The following is a 19,556-nucleotide window of genomic DNA, read 5'->3' on the forward strand; positions in this document are numbered from 1 at the left end:
GGCCATTCATATCATCAGTTGATTATTTGTATGAAGAAAGTACATTTCCCAACATTACTTGCAAGACAGTTTCTGTTGTTACTTGTTGTAATAAACATAGTGAAAAGCAAAGACATCCAAATACCAGAAGACACGGAAAAGGAGGTGAGGTTTTACCTATCTTTGCCTAGATGGCGCCGGGTTCCATGATCTTCATGCCATAATACAGGAAAAGGTTTTATATCAACAGCTCTCAACATCTGCAGCCCAAAGTTAAAAAAAGCTGCATTCACAATCTAATATTACATTAAAAGCAGGAACCCAATACTAAAATAAATTACCTATATTCGCTTATTATTTATCTAAACACCTCTATTTTAAAACCTACAAATCGATACATGTCTATTTTCCTCTTCTGAATAGTTGTCACTGTTTAGTTGCACCATCTTTATAAATTGAAACTAACACAAGTTCATTTGGAATCGCACCAGAAAAATAAAAATAAAACTGGAACAAGAATATCAATGGACATTTCAATAGGTATCACTTTGGTCTGCATATGACACTCTCTCACACTTCAATCTTCTTCTTCTTTTTTCTGGTCCAGCTTCAATTTTCTTTATTAACACTTCATCTGATCTGAAATATTACTTCTCTTTCACCAAACTATTTTCCTTTTTTCTAGGCTATTTTCTAAATCTTTTGCAGACATGACAGCTTCTTTGCCAACTGGAGGAAGTTATATATAAACTATTTTTGAAACCCTTCTGGTAAAGCTTGTCTGCTCAATGAAGAGAGATGGAAACTATCAATATTCCGAGTCAAGAAGAGAAGGCCTAGCAACATGGTCTATGAACCACCATGCATTCCCAACATTATTACCTACTTCTGTTTTTTTAGATATTAAATTTCCATGTCAAATGCTCTCATTATATTAGAAGGCCAGATTACACCCTCTTCCTTCCTTGTATTTTACAAAATTCAATGTAGTAACCAAATTAAGACTTGGATTTAAACAAAAACGGCAAAATACCTTTACCACTGACATAGATAACTTCAACCGTTTATTGAAGAATCAAATGAATATATTTGTTACAATTTGAGGGGAGAGTGAGTTTAATTTCGACTTGACAACATTTAGTCTTATAAAAATAAATTGTCTTTCTTAAGCATATAAATTTTCAATAATTCATTTCTGGACAATTTTATGCATACTTTTATCAATTCTTATTTAATTATTGTATGACACTGAATTGTTCACAGAATAAACTATTTTTTTCATATTTCTTTTCCAATATTGATGAAGTATAGGGACTAATATTCTGCACAAGCTATCAAAATTCACAAAGAAAAAAAGAAGATGAGAGGAACAAAAAAAGAAACAAATGCAAAGTGAAGGAGAAGTTGGAGTTATACTGTTGTCATCATTGTGTCAGTTCCTTTTTTTCCTCGTATTAAGCCTTTTTTTTCATAAACATCAGCACTCCTAATAATGTGACATACACATGTTAAAGCTTTAAAAGCATCTTTTAACATTTGAAAAATATATAACTTTAACCAACAAAGAAAAAAAGTTGCAGTTGTTAATTACAAATATGTATATTACTTATCTATTTCAAATATTTTTGTTTGGACAATGAGGCAGGAGTTTGAAAAATAAATGCTTGGAGTTAAAGTTGAATAGAAGATGAAATTGTGTTTGACATGAACTTTTCTTTGAGAAAAAATTAAATTTCTCTCGAGTAAAATATTACTTCATTTGAGATACTCAAACAAGATTTTTCAGCTTAAAAGATTCCATTTAAAAGTGTAATTGAAATACTAAACAAATTTATAAGTAAACATTGATTTGTAAATAATGCGAGTCTAAATGTCTTTAAAACTCAAAGCAAAAATTTAAGTATGCATATGACAAAATACAACATTTTGCAGTACAAATTTTATAATAATGACATCAAGATAAATGTGCAGAGAGAAGCAGCAATGCAGCCTGTTCAACCAGGCACTGGACCTCTAATGGCAAAAGATGTGTGTCAAAATACATGAAAAAACAAACAGCCGATTAACTCATTTGAAGAAATATTCTAATGAAATAAACTCAAGCATCTACACTAGGAAAAGCCCAAAGAGTAGGCTTGTCTTTAATGTAAAGAAGTGGAGGGCATATGCTACTCAATAGCAGGAAACACCACCTAAATAACAACACTTACTAGATCAATTTGGAAGTAGAACCCATTGACTAAGATACACGATAATTCTTGTAAAGAAACTGAAAAACTAATTACAGCACATACTCCTGTTAGATTATATATCTGTCATGAAATTAATGGTTAAGCAGTTTTATGATTTGCTTATTATTGTTTAAGAATGCTCACAATTGTACAACAGAAACTAAGCAAATCATGGATCCTTCACAAACCTTTTTGGGCATAAATACTCCTTCTGGAGGCTGCGTAATGTGCTTATGAGGTGCTGGATTCAGAAAGGTAATATTTCTGGCATAAAAGAAAAAAGAAGGTAAAAGAGGTACTTCCTCAAACAACTGAAATATTGAACATGTCAGTCACAATTCGAAAGAATTGCCACAAAGGTACTCACAGAATCTTATTATTTAAGATGTCTTCCAATCCATTAAGTGGGGAAGGAACCCTATCTCTCAGGCCATTCCTCTCAGATAGCCAAATGAATCCGTTCATTCCACCGCTGTTGAAAAGGGAAAAAAGGAGAGCTTGAGGAACTAGCAAACAATTGGCATAAAAAAAGGTTGAAAACTTCAGCAGTAGACCAGATTACCAACCTCAAATTTGCATCAATTATCCATGGCCTTTGGGCCCTGGAGGGAATCATAACATTGTGATGATAGTACGAAATGATATATGGGGCCAAAGTATGGTGATGATGAACATAGAGCAAATCGAACATTACACTGTTCCTTAGTTGCTCCGTGTCCTGTAAAATAACAAAATGATAATGACAAAGAACAACTCTAATATGCATTAGAAATTACACACCTTCCTACATTTACCACAGTTAAGCTCTGGGAAAACAAAAGGGATCAATGGATACTCATGACCACACTAAACTCCCATGAGAAATCCTCTTAATGTGTGATATCATTGTTTGCTTATGGACAACAAAGGAAGGTAAAAACAAATTGTTTTAAGGACTAATACGTTGAAAAATAACAATGCACATCCATGTTTAACTACAACCATTGCAGCTTTAAGCAGCTAGCTAGTTAGGTTAAAATAGTGCAATATATAAAAATACTATGATCTGTGATTTCTAGCGCCACACAAATGGAGACAATCAAAGATAGTTGTTAGAATAGGAATAAGTATATCTTACTTAAAATAGGAATTAGAATAGGAATTCTAGTTGGAAAAGGTTTTCAATGTAGTGTCTATAAATAGGGTCTTCATGTAACAATTTAGATGTGCAATTCAATAATATTTTCTCCAATATTTTTCACATGGTATCAGAGCAATTCTGAGAAATTTTTTTTTTTTAAAAAAATAATATTTTCCGATAACCTAGTTGTTGTCCGGATAATTATTATTTTCCGTCACTATTTCCAAAAAATGGACAGCACCACTAGCTGCGGAATTTCCCGGCGAGCAAAGCCCAGTCATCCCCACCGGAAACCAGTGCTACACGTGCTGTCACGCGCTGTCGGTAGGATTTTCGCCGGCGAACTGTCAGACCCACGCTCTAGCGCGTGACTTTAACTGGCCAGTTTTTTGAACAATTGTTTTCTATTTGAGTCGCCTCTTCATTCCGAGGCCGACTATGTAAATTTTTTTTCTAATTCCAACCAGATTCGAACGCCGGAATCAGGGTTCCGGCTATTTTCAGGCTGTTTCCGACAATATTTTTTCGAAGTTTGAATATTCCGATGATCAAATCTCAATAATCAAGATTTTTTTGTTGTTCCTGAGACAAATTTAGCATAATGTCTTTTGAATGTTTTTGGTTCTAAAAATATAGGGATTGGAAATTCTAGCCCTATAATCACTTCAGAACTTCTATTGGGATGTTCAAACTATTTATCTTGGGCTTCGTCAGTTGAATTGTGGTGCAAGGGTCAAGGTGTGCATGATCACTTAACGAACAAGACTTATGTGGTAGATGTAAAGGCCAAGACTAGTGAGGAAGATGCAAAAGTCAAAGCACATTGGGAGAAAGTAGATGCTCAATTATGTATTCTCCTATGGCGTTCGATTGATTCCAAATTGATGCCCTTGTTTCGCCCATTCCAAACATGTTATACAGTTTGGGAAAAGGCGTGTGTTTTATACACTAATGACATCTCTCGATTCTATGATGTGATATCTCGATTGACCAACTTAAAGAAACAAGAATCTGATATGTCTACTTACTTGGGACAGGTACAGGCAGTCATGGAGGAATTCGACATGTTGATGCCAGTAACTACGGATGTGGAAAAACAACAAGAACATAGAAAAACATTGTTTCTAGTTCTTACGCTTGCTGGACTTCCTCCTGATAACGATTTTATGCGTGATCAGATTTTAGCTAGCCCTACAATTTCTACAATCGATGAATTATTCTCTCGCCTCCTTCGTCTTGCGGCACCTCCTAGTCACAAAGTCGTTTCATCACCCACTGTTGACTCCTCTATTCTCGCATCTCAAACCTTTGAAAAGCGTACATATCAGTCTACGGAGAATCGGTAGGGGGGACGACGTTTTGGGAAACCTCAATCCAAGTATAGTCATTGTCATAAGTCTGGATACACTCGTGACATATGTCATATTTTGCATGGTCCACCACCCAGTTATGATCCTCTTGTTCAAAACGAATATAATGAGTTCCTTCGAAATCGCGCAAGTACACAGTCATCTCCACCAGTAGCATATGGTGCTCATCCTAATCAAACATCCAATAATGCTCATATTGCTCAGACAGAATTTGATGAGTTCAAATACAAAATCAGTTTGATGTTTCTATTCGTACTTTCCGTGGTGATAATGCCTTAGAATACTTATCATCCCAATTTCAGCATTTTTATGTCTTACCACGGAATCATTTCACCAAACAGAATGCCCTCTTCGTCTATTCAGAATCAAGTTCCACATTCCATACTATTTCCTCCGTCACATCTCTATCCTATTCCCCCTCGCGTCTTTGGGAGCACATGCTTTGTTCATAATTTAGCCCCAGGGAAAGATAAATTAGCTCCTCGTGCCCTCAAAGGTGTCTTTCTTGGTTACTCTAGAGTTCAAAAAGGGTATCGTTGTTATTCACATGATCTTCATCGATACGTTATGTCCGCTGATGTTAGATTTTTTGAGTCTCAACCTTACTATACATCTTCTGACCATACTGATATCTCTATGGTCTTACCCATACCTCAAGTTTTACCTGTGCCAACCTTTGAGGGATCTACAATTAGGTCTATATCTCAAGTTGCAATGCCACCACTACTAACTTATCATCACCGTCCACGTCCAACCCTAGTCCCAGATGATTCATGTCATGCGTCAGACCCTGCTCCTATTGCAGACTTGCCTCTACCTAGCCCAGCGCTTGCACTTCAAAAAGGTATATGATCTACTCGAAATACTAACCCGCATTATACCTTCTTAAGTTATCATCGTCTATCATCACCCCATTATGCCTTTATGTCGTCTTTGTCCTCTGTTTCCATTCCTAAGACTACATGTGAAACACTGTTTCCATTCCTAAGACTACAGGTGAAACACTTTCTCATTTTGGATGGAGGCAGACTATGGTTGATGAGATGTCTGTTTTACATAAGAGTGGTACTTGGGAGCTTGTCTCCCTTCTTGCAAGTAAATCTAATGTTGGTTGTCGTTGGGTTTATGCAGTCAAAATTGGTCCAGATGGTCAGGTTGATCGACTTAAGGCTTGACTTGTCGCCAAAGGGTATACTCAGATATTTGGGCTAGATTATAGTGACACTTTCGCTCTTGTGGCTAAAATAGCATCTGTTCGTCTTTTTCTATCTATGGTTGTCGTTCGTCATTGGCCTCTTTATCAGTTGGACATAAAGAATGCTTTTCAGCACGGTGATCTTAAGGAAGAAGTTTGTATGAAGCAACCACCTGGTTTTGTTGCTCAGGGGGAGTCTAGTAGCCTTGTATGTCGATTGCGCAGGTCACTCTATGGTCTAAAACAGTCTACTCGAGCTTGGTTTGGGAAGTTCAACACAGTAATTCAGGAGTTTGGCATGACTCATAGTGGAGCTGATCACTCTGTGTTTTATCGACATTCTACACCAGGTCGATGTATCTATTTGGTTGTTTATGTTGATGATACTGTTATCACCGGTAATGATCAAGATGGTATCACCGATTTAAAGCAACATCTTTTAAGCACTTTCAGACTAAAGAGTAAAGACCTTGGCAGATTGAAGTATTTTCTAGGTATTGAGGTTGCTTAGTCTAGATCAAGCAATGTTATCTCTCAACGCGTGTCTTAGACATTCTTGAGGAGACAGGGATGATGGATGTAGACCTATTGACACTCTGATAGATTCGAATGTAGAACTTCTTCCAAGACAGGGGGAGCCACTTAGTAATCTTGAAAGGTATAGACGACTTGTTGGAAAGTTGAATTATCTCACAGTGACTAGACCAGACATCTCTTTTCCCGTGAGTGTTTTAAGTCAGTTTATGACTTCCCCTTATGTAGTCATTGGGAAGTAGTTGTTCATATTCTTCGATATATAAAGTTAGCCCTCGACAAAGGACTACTCTTTGAGGATCGAGGTCATGAGCATATCATTGGATATACAGACGTTGATTGGGCAGGATCAGCCTCTGACAGACGTTCGACATTCGGATATTGTGTATTAGTTGGAGGTAATTTGGTGTCGTGGAAGAGAAAGAAACAAAATGTGGTTGCTCGATCTAGTACAGAATCAGAATATTGAGCAATGGCGACAACTTGTGAGTTAGTTTGGCTCAAACAGTTACTGGGAGAAGTAAAATTTGGCAAAATTGATCCGATGGAACTTGTGTGTGATAATCAAGCGGCTCTTCATATCGCATCAAATCCAGTGTTTCATGAAAGGACTAAGCACATTGAGATTGACTGTCACTTTGTCAGGGAAAAGATACTCTCAGGAGATATTGTTACAAAACTTGTGAAGTCAAATGATCAGCTTGCAGATATGTTCACCAAGTCTCTCACATGTCCTCATATTCATTACATGTGTTAGAATAGGAATAAGTATTTCCTACTTAGAATAGGAATTAGAATAGGAATTCTAGTTGGAAAAGGTTTCCAATGTAGTGTCTATAAATAGGGTCTTCATGTAACAATTTAGATGTGCAATTCAATAATTTTCTCCAATATTTCTCACAATAGCCATGGTGAAACATACCGCATCCTGCCATAATAATTTTGAGGGAACACGAGAAAGCTATAAAATTGTATGTAGTTTGTTAGAATCTTGAAGATCTTCTAGAATATTCTAGGATCCTGTCAATATAGTATAGTTTGATTTATTCTTGTAATTATGTATTTTGATTCTCTATCCTTTCTAGGAATATGTACACAGCTATTTCATTAGAGGAAAAATACTCCAAGGAGACATTATGCATATCAAATACCATAATATCGAAACTGCAGAATCAAAGTTTCGGAATGGTAATTCGATATTTACCATACCATGCCCAGCCCTAATCCTGTCTAATTTTTAAGCTCTTTTTGGCTAACATGTTAACCGGAACAAAATGTCCTTATATCCGGCCAACATAGTAGGCTGCCACGTGGGGACTTTTCCAAAAAAATATTTGTGGATGCCCTTGGAGCTAAGAATAAGTCAAAAAAGATATGCAATGTGGTTACTAAGAGATGTGATAAAAGTTAGCAAGGTGAAAAATCCAGTATTTATTCTTAGGAGGAAGATTAACACCTATTTTTTGAAGATATTTGTTTTTTTGAAGATATTGAAGATTGACACCTATTTAACTCAGTTTAGAATGCTCTCCCCACTTACATGATGCTTGCATTTACAATTTCTAAAAGAAGGGTAGAAAATAAATTAGACAGCCAAGGAGAGATTTTTTTGGCAAGGCAACAAGGTGAACAAAAGTACCAATCTAGTGAAATGGAAAAGTCGCAACTCTAAGAAAGAAGCAGTGCAATATAGGTATTAAGAATCTGAGTTTACACAATAGAAGTTTACCGCAAAAAGGCTATGGAAGTTCAACAAATGATTTGGCACTATGGAGAAATTTCGTCACGCGGAAATATGGAATGGAAAATCATTGCATCCCGCAAGCCAAAAGTTTGACTTGAACCTACATAGAAGAGAGAGAAGGGAAAGATAACTCCCAGAAAGAAAATTCTTCCAACCACAGAATTGAAGACAAGACAGACTTTGATCAGCTTCTTTTATCAATTTCCTAGACCTTGCTTAACTTATTGTTCCTTAAACCAGCTGCTGGTAGATCTGATCGGATACCGGACACACAAGAACCTAATCCCTGAGGAATGCATGGTTCTATGGAACCTCAATCTCCATAGGTTTATTAGATTAATGGCAACTGGCATTTGGCACATAAAATACACCCAATTACTTCTCGTGAATTATTATAACCCTGTTGGAGAGAACTTAGGCAATTCACTTTGAGTACAAAGAAGTCTGGTGGTAGGACTTCCTTAGGGTGTATTACAGTTTTTCAGTGAGGGGGTGAGCCGAAGCTATTGTGGCGAAGGATTGATCTAACATGAAGAAGTCTTTTCCCAAGTGGATCTTCTTATGTCTAAATGCAGCAAGCCCCTAGAGTAGTCGAAGTTTAAAACAAATAAGAAGTTTTCAACGAAGGGGTCGAAGGTTGGGCTTGCAATAATCCAAAGGATGCGCAAGACCCCTTCAGTCTCGCCCACATATTAGCTAGCTTGTACTATCACTCGCCTGCCTAACCTGAATTCTGGCAAGCGCTACGCTAACCTAGCCAGTGTTACATCTTGCTAACATCGTTTGAATTGTCTTGCATGCCCTACATTCATATGGAAAACCCACATCACCTTCGTCTCCCATTGTAGTCGCCTTACAATTGGTCAAATTCTACCCGTCGTTTGCATTACATTGGCAATAACCTATTAAGTCAGATGATACTACGGAAATACTGTAAGGAGAACCATAGAAATCAGTGGCAAGAATATTTGGGCAAAGTGAAGATCATTTAGTGGGAGAAAGACTGACTTTTGGAAGGATCACTGGATTGGTCTTAATTGTTTGAAGTGCACCTTCCTTGATCCATGTTTACCAAGTCTCCAAATTCATTCTAAGATAGATAAAATCTGGAGTTAATAAAGTTGGGATTTGAATTTCAGAAGAGCTCTCTATGATTGGGAAATTTAGAGGTTTGCCTCAATGCTTCAGCCATTGGTGGTACAATTGAGATGTCAAACAAACTTAAATAGATGTTGAACAGCAAAGGCAAATTTTTTAGTGAAGTCTGTTTACTGGCATATGAACCACAGAAGCCATCAGATTGTAATTTGTCCTTGGAAACTTATTTGCGGAGTTAAAATTCAGTGAAGGTATCTTGTTTTGTCTGGTTGGTGGTAAGCAAAGCATGCCTAGCTCAAGAAAACTTACAAAGAAGTGGGTTTCACATTTGTTCAAGATATCTATCATGTGAACACAAAAGTGAAAGTAATGAGCACTTCTCCTACACTGTAAGACAACTATAAATCTATAGCACGTGTTCTGTTCTTTTGTTTATTGGGGATAAAATGGGTTCTGCCTAGCTCCACCCTAGAACTTCCGAGCAATCGGAAGAATGTGGGAAGAAGCAGTGAAGAGGATTGGTGGTAGGTCATTCCTGCTTGCATTTGGCGGATAGTTAGGAAAGAGAGGAACTAAAGATATTTTGAAGACACTACCAATCCCATCAAGAAAAATAGGTTACATTGTTTTAGTTTGTGTTTTTTTAGTGGAGCAATGAATAAGCTTATGGGTTTTGGACAGGAGAGTAGGACAACCTTTATACTTCTCAATGTTTGTAAAGTAAAGACAACTGAGCATCGTTTTGGAAGCTGATTTTTTTTAATTAATACAAATTGTTACGATAATCTCAAAAAAAGAGAGTGAGAGAGGAACATCCAAGTCTCAATTCAAATATTCGTCCATCAAATCTACTAGAACTTGAAGCAGTATTAACTTTCGGGAACATAACTGGGGGGGGGGGGGTGTTTGGGGGGGGGGAAGAGTTGAGGGAAGTCTTCCCTATAACATATACCGAGTCTTCAGGAATGAGAGATGGAACAATTTCACATATTGGCCGAGATTTTTTCTGGGCTGGATAATCCAGCAAACATTTTAGATGCTTGGAATTGGCGGGTGAGTGTAAACGGTTTGTTCACTGAGTTTTTATTGGTGAGAGAGGAATGTACTTTCCCTCATGACTCCATTCGGACACCTAGAGCACCAAGAAGGTGTGTTTTTTTGTTCACTGAGTTGAGGGAAGACTTCCCTAACATATACCGAATCTTCAGGAATGGAAGATGGAACAATTTCACATATTGGCCGAGATTTTTTCTGGGCTGGATAATCCAGAAAACATTTTAGATGCTTGCAATTGGCGGGTGAGTGTAAACGGTTTGTTCACTAAGTTTTTATTGGTGAGAGACGAATGTACTTTCCCTCATGACTCCATTCGGACGATCGTACCTGCAGAAAATCTGATATAGAAGAGGATCAAGTTGGTGCTTCATGTGTAAGAGCTCGAGCAAATGTAGATCATCTTCTATTGCACTGCAAAGTGGCTAATAAGTTATGCAGAGTGGTTCTTAATTTGTTTGGATGCAATGGGTGATGCCCAGTGAAGGAGGCTTTACAAAGTTGGACCAACAAGAGGGGGGAGAGAAGACCAAGGGCTTGGAGTGTTTCCCCCTTAGCAATCATGTGGGTTATTTGAAAAGAGAGAAATGGCAGGGCTTATGAAGGGTTGGAACAAGATTTTGTAAAAATGCAAACTAGTATGTTGTCTCTAATTTCATTTTGGTGTACTTATGATGTCCCCATTTGTATAGAGGATTGGATCTCTTACTTATGATGTCCCCATTCGTATAGAGGATTGGATCTCTTTGTTGAGAACCATATTTTGGTGTAGGTTCTCTATATGGCTTGTACACAGAATTTCCACAATTGTCAATAAAATTATTTAGCTTATTGATAAAGAAGAAAAAAAACTACTAGAACCGCATGTGTCTCGTGAAAAAGATGCTTATAGCAGGACAGAATAATCAGAGAAACCAGAACGGAGGCAACATAAATTAAAGATGGAAAAACTAGTTTTACTTAAACTACTGTCTTTTGTTCTCCTAAGGCAATCAAGTTCACCATCTTTACAATTTTAAAAGTAGATACTATTAACAAGTAACAACAAGAACCAAGATAGTAAAAGGTCTAAACAAAATCCTTTTTTTTCATACCGTTAACGTGTCTTCAAGCTTCTTTGTTTCAGCAAGTAACTTTTTCTCATCGATGAACGGCAATTTTACAACAGCCTATTTCACAGAGCAAATAACAAGTAGTTCAGAGATATCAAACTTTCAAATAAGTAAACTTCTACAATCATCTTGAGAACCACTAAACCTACGAAATTGTTGTAAATCTACCTGCCATGCAAAACGCTTCCCATTCATGTCAAGTTCGAAATCTGCATTCACAAAAGAATTTATGGTGAATGATTGGCTTTGGAAAATAAGAGAAATATAATACACTGAACTACAGTAAAATGTTGACATCAGACCTGTTGGGTAAAAATCAGAAATTGGTGATGAAGGATCCATCATCAGCATCCTGTATTTTTCAGGAAGAGCTTTTGCACTGCAGGACAGGTGAAGAGGGAGACAAATACAAAGAACCACAAATAACCACCAGCTTAGAGAAATAGTCAACGCAGTATAAAAGATATTTCCTTTGAAAAATTTCCTTCAATACAGAGTATAAAGAGCCTAAAGATAACCTTGCAGCTGGTAGAACACCCATTAGCTGATCGAAGGGCTTAAATGGTTCCCCTGGGAAAAAAGTAATTTCCAAATCTGCTAGACCTTTGAGATCAGAAGCAAATGGAGCATAATGATATGGGTAAAACCTAAAAAAGGAAAGTGATATTGTAAGTGCACATTTCCACTTGAACCATCAGAAAATTAGAAAGGACAAAGAAATGTTTAGAGTAACTAAGATTCTCCCTCTGTCCCAATTAATATGATCTCTTCCAATTTCGATATAGCCAAAAATGTTTGACACCATGCCACTAATTGTATTATGCATTATGACTTTCAAAACTTTTGAGAATTCAAATTCACTTTTATTATTCAATTTTTGAACTTTGATGTGATGTTTCCTCTACCAAACTAATCTCACACATACCTTTAATATGTTTTCCACTACCACTAGTACAATCAATCAAGTAAAAATAGCATTTTCAATTGTGTCCAATCTAACGCTGTCATATAAAATGGAATTAGCCGATTATTTTGAATCAAGTATGGAGTGGTCTTGTCCCCTATTTTGGGATTATACTGAGTATCTTGTTCTTATTATTGTATAAAGTGGCCTTGCCTAGTGGTCAAATAAGCGGATACAAATCTTGGACCAGGATTGAAATCCATAAAAATACACGAGCTGATGCTCGCAAGTTGACTCAGCTACTACCATTATAACAAAAAAAACCACTACCGACACGAAATAATGAAGTGTAAAAAGTAGGAAGAAGAGAGCCACCCCACCCTAGACCCCAAGCCCCTCACACCCAATTTACAAAAAGAAAGAATGACTCATTGGATAATAAAAAATTTGACTAGTATACTAAAAAAGGAGGTGTTACTTATGCAAGGAGGCGGGTGAAGATAGAGATCATCCTCTATATTGCAGCGTGGCCACAAAACTGTTGTGGGATATTATTAGTTGGTTTTGTATTTCATGGGTGATGCCTAGATCTGTTAAGGACTTGTCGTTTAACAGGAAAGTTGGAAGAATAGGGAAAACGTGCAGGGCCTGGAATGTGCTTCTCTAGCTCTGATGTGGATTACTTGGAGAGAGAAACGGGAGAGCATTTAAAAGGGCAGAAATGAGTTTGGGTCAGTGTTTCTAATCCCTTATTTAATTTTTGTGGACCCATGTAGCTACTGGTTTTAAAGAGAATGGGTGTCTTTTGTAGATAACCACCTCTTTCCATAGGTTCTTCACTTTTTGGTATACCTCTAGTATGCGGCTGATTTTGTCCTTGTTGATAAATGAAATTGTTCACTTGATTTAAAAAAAAAAAAAAGGGAGTCATACAGAACATCCCTACAAGGACAGTACAACTGTCAAACAGTAATCAACATCATATATGTAGCACATTGCATGAATAAAACAGCAGCTCCATCTATTTACCACAATGTACTCAATGAAGCAATAGCTACACGAAGAAAGGCATAAAGATGAAGTATAAAGTAAAATTTATTTAAATCCAGGAAAACAACAAACCATTGCCACGAGCAAACACCTTGGTAGTAATACCGGCAAACCCAACATAATCCTTCCATATACTTCTGAACCTGAAATTTTGAGATTAATCATCTAATAATTTTGACAACAGAACTCAGTTTCACTATCATCTTTCTAGCTACAGGATGCAAAATGATGTTTACCTGCAAAAGAAAGGAAGGTGTGAAGAAGGGAATTCTCCTTTCCCTCAGAGAAAGATCTTTCCCTCCTGACACATCTGTCCTAGTTGGACATAAATGACTACAGCATCACTACATGTAAATACAGGCCCCAAAACCACAGAGTTCACAAAGAGGAAAATGGGATATCTAAGCACAAGGGCACTCACTCCACTAATGAGCATTGTGGCGCAACAGACGAAGCTTATAAAACTCTAAAGGGAGAGCTCAAGTAAAGTGGGAGAATGTAGATAACTACTTATACCAGATGCTTATTGTCCTTATTTCAGTTTATTTTACTTTATTATGCTTCTTTGGAACTAGATGTTACTTATTCATCCTTTATTTCTTTTAATTATTCTTGCTTCCAACCAATTGCAATTGGTTGGATGGTGAAAAACTGTCAATTCTGCTTCATAAAGGTAAGTCAAAGCAGGCTCATTTGATACTACAACAAAACAAGTGCATAATTTCATAGGTGTACGAAAACAATCCATTAGTGGTCTTTAAAAAAAAAGGTTTTACCGGGTCAAGATATTGCATTCCAGAATTCATGCAAGCACTAATGTGCAGCAAGAGTAAATTAACGGCATGCACTGTGGATAAGAAAACAGAAAGAAGTTGTAGATGCATTATAGGTCAGAAACTGTAGTAACTTTCTTTCACCTAATGATTTTTGCAACTGAACTTATCACTGTCAGAAGTTGTAGATGCAACATATTTATCTGCTTCTTCACAATTTTACATGCGTATATAAAGTTTGAGCCAAATGAATCAGTTCGGAAAAATTCATAATTATCACTGCAGATCCACCACTCAATGTATATTAAGAAGTACAGAGACATACAAAATAGTATGGTTCACTACAAGGACATATAATAATCAATAGAACCCGAGATATCATGCATGCACCAAGAGGAAACCAAAAACAAGAGGCTACTCCTCAAATATACAAAGTCATTCTCTATCTTCCAAGTGTTCCTTTATTTTTCTCTTTCCATATAATACAGTAACATTAAGGGGTCATTTGGTTTACAAACAAGTTATGCAGGGATCAGCAATACACGGATTGCTAATGGCGGAACATTAATGCAAGAATAGTAATTGATGTTAGGCCAGATATATGAACAATCTTGTAACGGCTCGGATATTAGTAAGTTGAACTAGAGAGTTCTAGAGCTTTCTGTACGAGTTTTAGAGCTTGATGACAGGGTTTAAGTTGTAAAAACGATTCCCGTACTTAAAATAGGGGTTTAAGGGTTAGGGCATCAAGGTACGACCCCCTCCCCCAAGGACCACCCAAGGGGTCCTTGAGGAGGACCCTCAAAACAGCCCTAAAACTGCCAAAATTGCAGGCAACCTACGATTGGCACCTACTGGCCGTAGGTGGACCCACACCCCATAGTTTCGGGTCGTGGGTCAAGGCCTGCAATGTTAAGCCACAGTCCAGCACCTACGAAGGTGCAGTACGGGGCGTAGACCCACCCACGGTCCGTGGGTAGGTGGTTCGTAAGTGGGGGCAATTTTCCAATTTTAGTTTTAGTTAGGGCTTTAGGGGTTAAGTTAGTAATTAATTAGTGGTTAAGGGAGGTCGGTTAGTTAGTTATTTAACCACCTATATAAGCTTAATAGGCCCCTAAACTAAAGCATTCAACTCAATCTTTAAAACACCCAAATTCCCTCCAAGAAATCCTCTCTAGAAGTGAAGAAGAAGAAGAGGCAGAGAAGAGAGTAAAGCATATTGTCCTCCATTGATGCAAGCTTGATTAGGGCTTTGAATCGAGGTATGTTTAGCTTTTCATCTATGGGTTGTTCCACCTATAGAGCCCCCTTAGTTTTCCCCCAATTTTGAAGTCAAAAACCCAATCTAGTTAGAGTTTCCTTCTACATTGTGGGTAGGGCTTAAGTGTGATTCCAATCTAGTGGATATTTGTATTAACATTGAATTATGATATTATAATGAATTCAAGTGATTTCTATGGTAAGTCCTTGTATATTTGATGAATGTGATATTTTTGTAGGTTTATGCCATTAGAGGTGAAATTGAAGGTTCATAAGTGATCTTCTTAAATTAATGTCATGAGTAGTAATTGTTCAAAGTCAGGACCATATAATCATGAATTCAGCTAGACTCTATTAAATATGATTGATCTTGACTTGCAAAGATGAAATTGAACCTTTATGATCAATTGTGATTAGAATCACCTAGTAATGAAGGATGTCATTAGAATACCATGAAATCTAGGTATAATGAAGCTAATAAGAAGTAAAGCTTTGAGTATAGGGCTAGTAATCATGAATGATGATCACTGGGATTTTGAAAGTAATGCCAATGTGAGGCTTTGAGAGTAAAGTCTAAAAAAAATAGAAGCTTAAATGGATAGAGTTATGGTGGAAGATCTTTGCCTACCTAACCTACCTAATGAATGCTTGAATATGTGAAGTGATAGATTCACTTTGAGTCACAAGGAAGATCTTTGCCTACCTAACCTACCTAATGAATGCTTGAATATGTGAAGTGATAGATTCACTTTGAGTCATGAGGATACCAATGTCTGATGTAGAATTCTATATATGGTATTATGCATAAATATAGCATTGAAATGAATGGTTCTCTCAAATAGAATGATTCTAGGTTGAAAGGTTCTCACCTAAAATGAATTTAAGTCCTAGGACTATAAAATGTGATGAGGCTTGTGGTGATTCCCCTAAATGACCTTTACATGATAGGAATGTATGGTGAGTTCTCTTATTCCTTGTTAGTAAGTCATGCGGAGTGACTAGTGAGGTGATTACCCTTATGTATGTGTGACTCCAAAGGCAAGCGGTGAATACCCATTAGCCTTTAGTTTGATCATGGAGGTGATTGATTACCTATGAATTATGATCCTCATGTGATGATGTGGAGGCGATTACCTACATTAGACATTAAAATTGATATGGAGGCGAATACCTAGATCACCTTAAAATGAACATGGATGCGAATACCTATGATTCTTAACATGTATAACTTGTGGAGACTCCCCTTGTTTTTATGATTTATTAGTATGTGTGACTAGAGGTGATTACCTTTGTTTGATGATTCCATGATATATATGACTTGAGGTGATGCCCTGAGGTGATTCCCCTTGCATTTGGAAACATGAACATGACTAGTTTCGATAATATTTTTTTTTAAGAACGGTAGTTTGGATTGTGGTTTTAGATACCTCTCCAATACATGCATGACTAAGAGGTGATTACCCTTGTCTTTATGATGCTAAGAGATGATAAACATGAATGATGAACCTAAAGTGTCTAGCTTAGCATGGGTAGGATTATGGGGCCTTGTTCATGCATGGCACAAGCTTGCCTTAAGGTGACTCATGAGATGTTTTCCCATATATGAAGTATGCTTAGGTAGGATTGTGCTATAGTTGCCTTCCTTGACATGATATGATTGACTGAAGGTGATAGTTCCCTTGTCTACATGAAGTAAGCTAATAATGAGACCAAAGTAGGGTAAATATGACTAGGATGACTTCAAGTTTATGCTTAGCGTGAAGGGTAGTATGGGATGTCTTTCATGCATTGCACAAGTGTGCTTTGAGGTTAGTTAGAAGTATAGTGCCCTTATGGTAAAGAAGCTTAAAGAGTTGACCATGTATATAGACTATGATTAAGATGACCAAAAAGGGATGTTTAGCTTGGGTGGTATTATGAGATATATGAGGAAATCATTGTTCCTACCCAGTCCATCCTCATTTGGGCTCCCAACCAGCGCTGCAATTGGGTCTAGGCGTGAAGGGGGTGTTAAAGTGTATTAGGGTCTCACATTGGCAGGGAAATGAACTGTTGTTATGTTTATATGGACTTTGGGCAACCCTCTCTTCATGAGCTAACTTTGGGAGTTGAATTAGGCCCAAAATCTATTTCTTTACATTAATTTTATGAAACGTAAAGGTAGGCAAAAGAAGAATTTAGGGGAGATGATTAGACATGACATGACTTATCTCAAGCTAACTTTTGGAGTTGAATTAAGCCAAAAATCTATTTCTTTATACGAATTTTAAGAGATGTAAAGGTAGGCAAAAGAAGAATTTAGGGAAGGTGATTAGACATTACATGGCATATCTCAAGCTACTGACCCTATGGATGTGGAGATTAGGTAGAAATGTAGTATGTAGTCTAGTTGTGGCACTTTTATGTGGGAGAGGCAGGGGTAATCTCCTCTTCCCATCTTTCTTTATTTAGTAGTATTGGTTTTCTATCGTGTAATATCTTATTCTTCAACTTTTACTACTACCAGTTAATCCAAATACTTTCCTCATCTCGCTAATTTGTTGTAGTAATATTGCTTTCAATTCTTCTTTGATTGTACTCCTTTGATCTAAGGGTCTACGATCTACCGAAAACAACTTCCCTACCACATAAGTAAGGGTAAGGTCTATGTACATCCTACCCTTTCTAGACATCATTCATGGCATTAACTTGGTATGTTGTTATCTGATTATTGGCTTGTTCCATTGGTGATGGTATTAGTCATTAAGTTTAGACCCAACAACACCCTACTTATCATATGCCAAGAGTGAAAGTCAACAATTCTTTCCCAACACTCTCAATTCCATTTTACATAATTCTTTCTCATTTTAAGTTTGTTGCAACGCTCATTTTATATGGCCCTCTTTCATTTTCAATGTACCAAAATAATGATATGCTCTTATGGGGTCGTTTGGTTTGAATACAAGTTATGATAGGATAAGTTATGCACAGGTTTTTTCTGATTGAGTGTTTATTTATTGTATTCAAAATAATATGCAGTGTATAAATTTTAAGAACAAGTTGTTTGTTCAAAAAATACCCTTCACTCAATTTAGTTTTTTATATTTTTGCAGTCTTTAGCTTTTCATTCTTAATAATAAAATTTTCATTTTATTTAGATGTGTTTTTGTGTGTGCATCCCCATATCCAAATGCGTTTAAAAATAAAACTTTTTTCTTTAAAAATAAAACTTTCTTCTTATTTAACTTTAAAGTAGAACTTCCATCTTAAGTTTGTAAAAGTGAAAGAGGATTTATTATTTACATCCTTCATTAAGCACATATCACTCTTAAATTGTAAAATTTTAAAGTTATCTTTATTTTAGTTGATATATAAAGTACAAACTTTCAAGTGACTAAAAGAATATAGAATCAAAGATATGTAATACAATAGTAGAGATACAAAATTATAAAGAAAACATAAGAGTTAAATAAAATAAATTCATAAATAAACATATATTTATATAGTGTAGTTCTTTTTTAAAAAGTATGAAGAATCATAAAAATAAGGAGTAGCGAAGGATGTGAATGTTATTATACATGGTATTACAAATAACGTGAATTACATATATATGTAGATATATATGTAATATTTATATATCTACATATAAATGTATATATATACATATATATATATACATATGTTTATATACATACATATATATATATACATATATATATATATACATATATATATATACATATATATATATATGTAGATATAGATATAGGAAGGTGGATGGGGTGTCACGTGATAATGCTTCGTCCGGAAAATTAATATACAATTAAGAAACAAAAGCAGATATCGCAGTTGTATATTATAAGTGACACTCCTTTAACAAAGAATGCATGTAGCCTTTTGTGTTGAAGAACCATAGTAAAGGTTCCGATATTAAACCTCCACAACCTCATTTTTTTTGTGTTTTTTTCTTTTAACCTTTTTTTTTATGACAAGGAAAACTCCCAGTCGCTACCCTTTGAGGGCGAACACAGTAAAACCCCTGCTCCTATGCAATAGCTCGCAAACCAAGTAGGAGAGGTAGCCTGTACTAGGCAAGTCTGGTGCAACGAGCTCGACCCAAAAGGAAAACCTCTTGCTTTCGCTTTGGCAAAAGG

At 36.4% G+C, this 19,556-nt stretch overlaps 1 protein-coding gene across 2 annotated transcripts in view; it reads right to left on the reverse strand.

Annotated features, from left to right (window-relative positions):
• The window catches only part of XRN4 (protein ETHYLENE-INSENSITIVE5), a 41,819-nt gene that overhangs the window by 1,254 nt on the left and 21,009 nt on the right, over window positions 1-19,556 (reverse strand). For both annotated transcript variants that reach the window (XM_069296332.1, NM_001246845.3), the window contains 9 exons: window positions 13,463-13,533; window positions 11,955-12,083; window positions 11,739-11,815; window positions 11,605-11,645; window positions 11,419-11,493; window positions 2,777-2,928; window positions 2,578-2,682; window positions 2,399-2,474; window positions 157-239 (listed from right to left, as the gene is read on the reverse strand). In XM_069296332.1, the coding sequence (XP_069152433.1) occupies window positions 157-239; window positions 2,399-2,474; window positions 2,578-2,682; window positions 2,777-2,928; window positions 11,419-11,493; window positions 11,605-11,645; window positions 11,739-11,815; window positions 11,955-12,083; window positions 13,463-13,533 (809 nt within the window). The remainder of the gene's footprint in view (window positions 1-156; window positions 240-2,398; window positions 2,475-2,577; window positions 2,683-2,776; window positions 2,929-11,418; window positions 11,494-11,604; window positions 11,646-11,738; window positions 11,816-11,954; window positions 12,084-13,462; window positions 13,534-19,556) is intronic.

Source organism: Solanum lycopersicum, chromosome 4, assembly GCF_036512215.1.
Source record: "Solanum lycopersicum chromosome 4, SLM_r2.1".
Lineage (NCBI taxonomy): Eukaryota > Viridiplantae > Streptophyta > Magnoliopsida > Solanales > Solanaceae > Solanum > Solanum lycopersicum.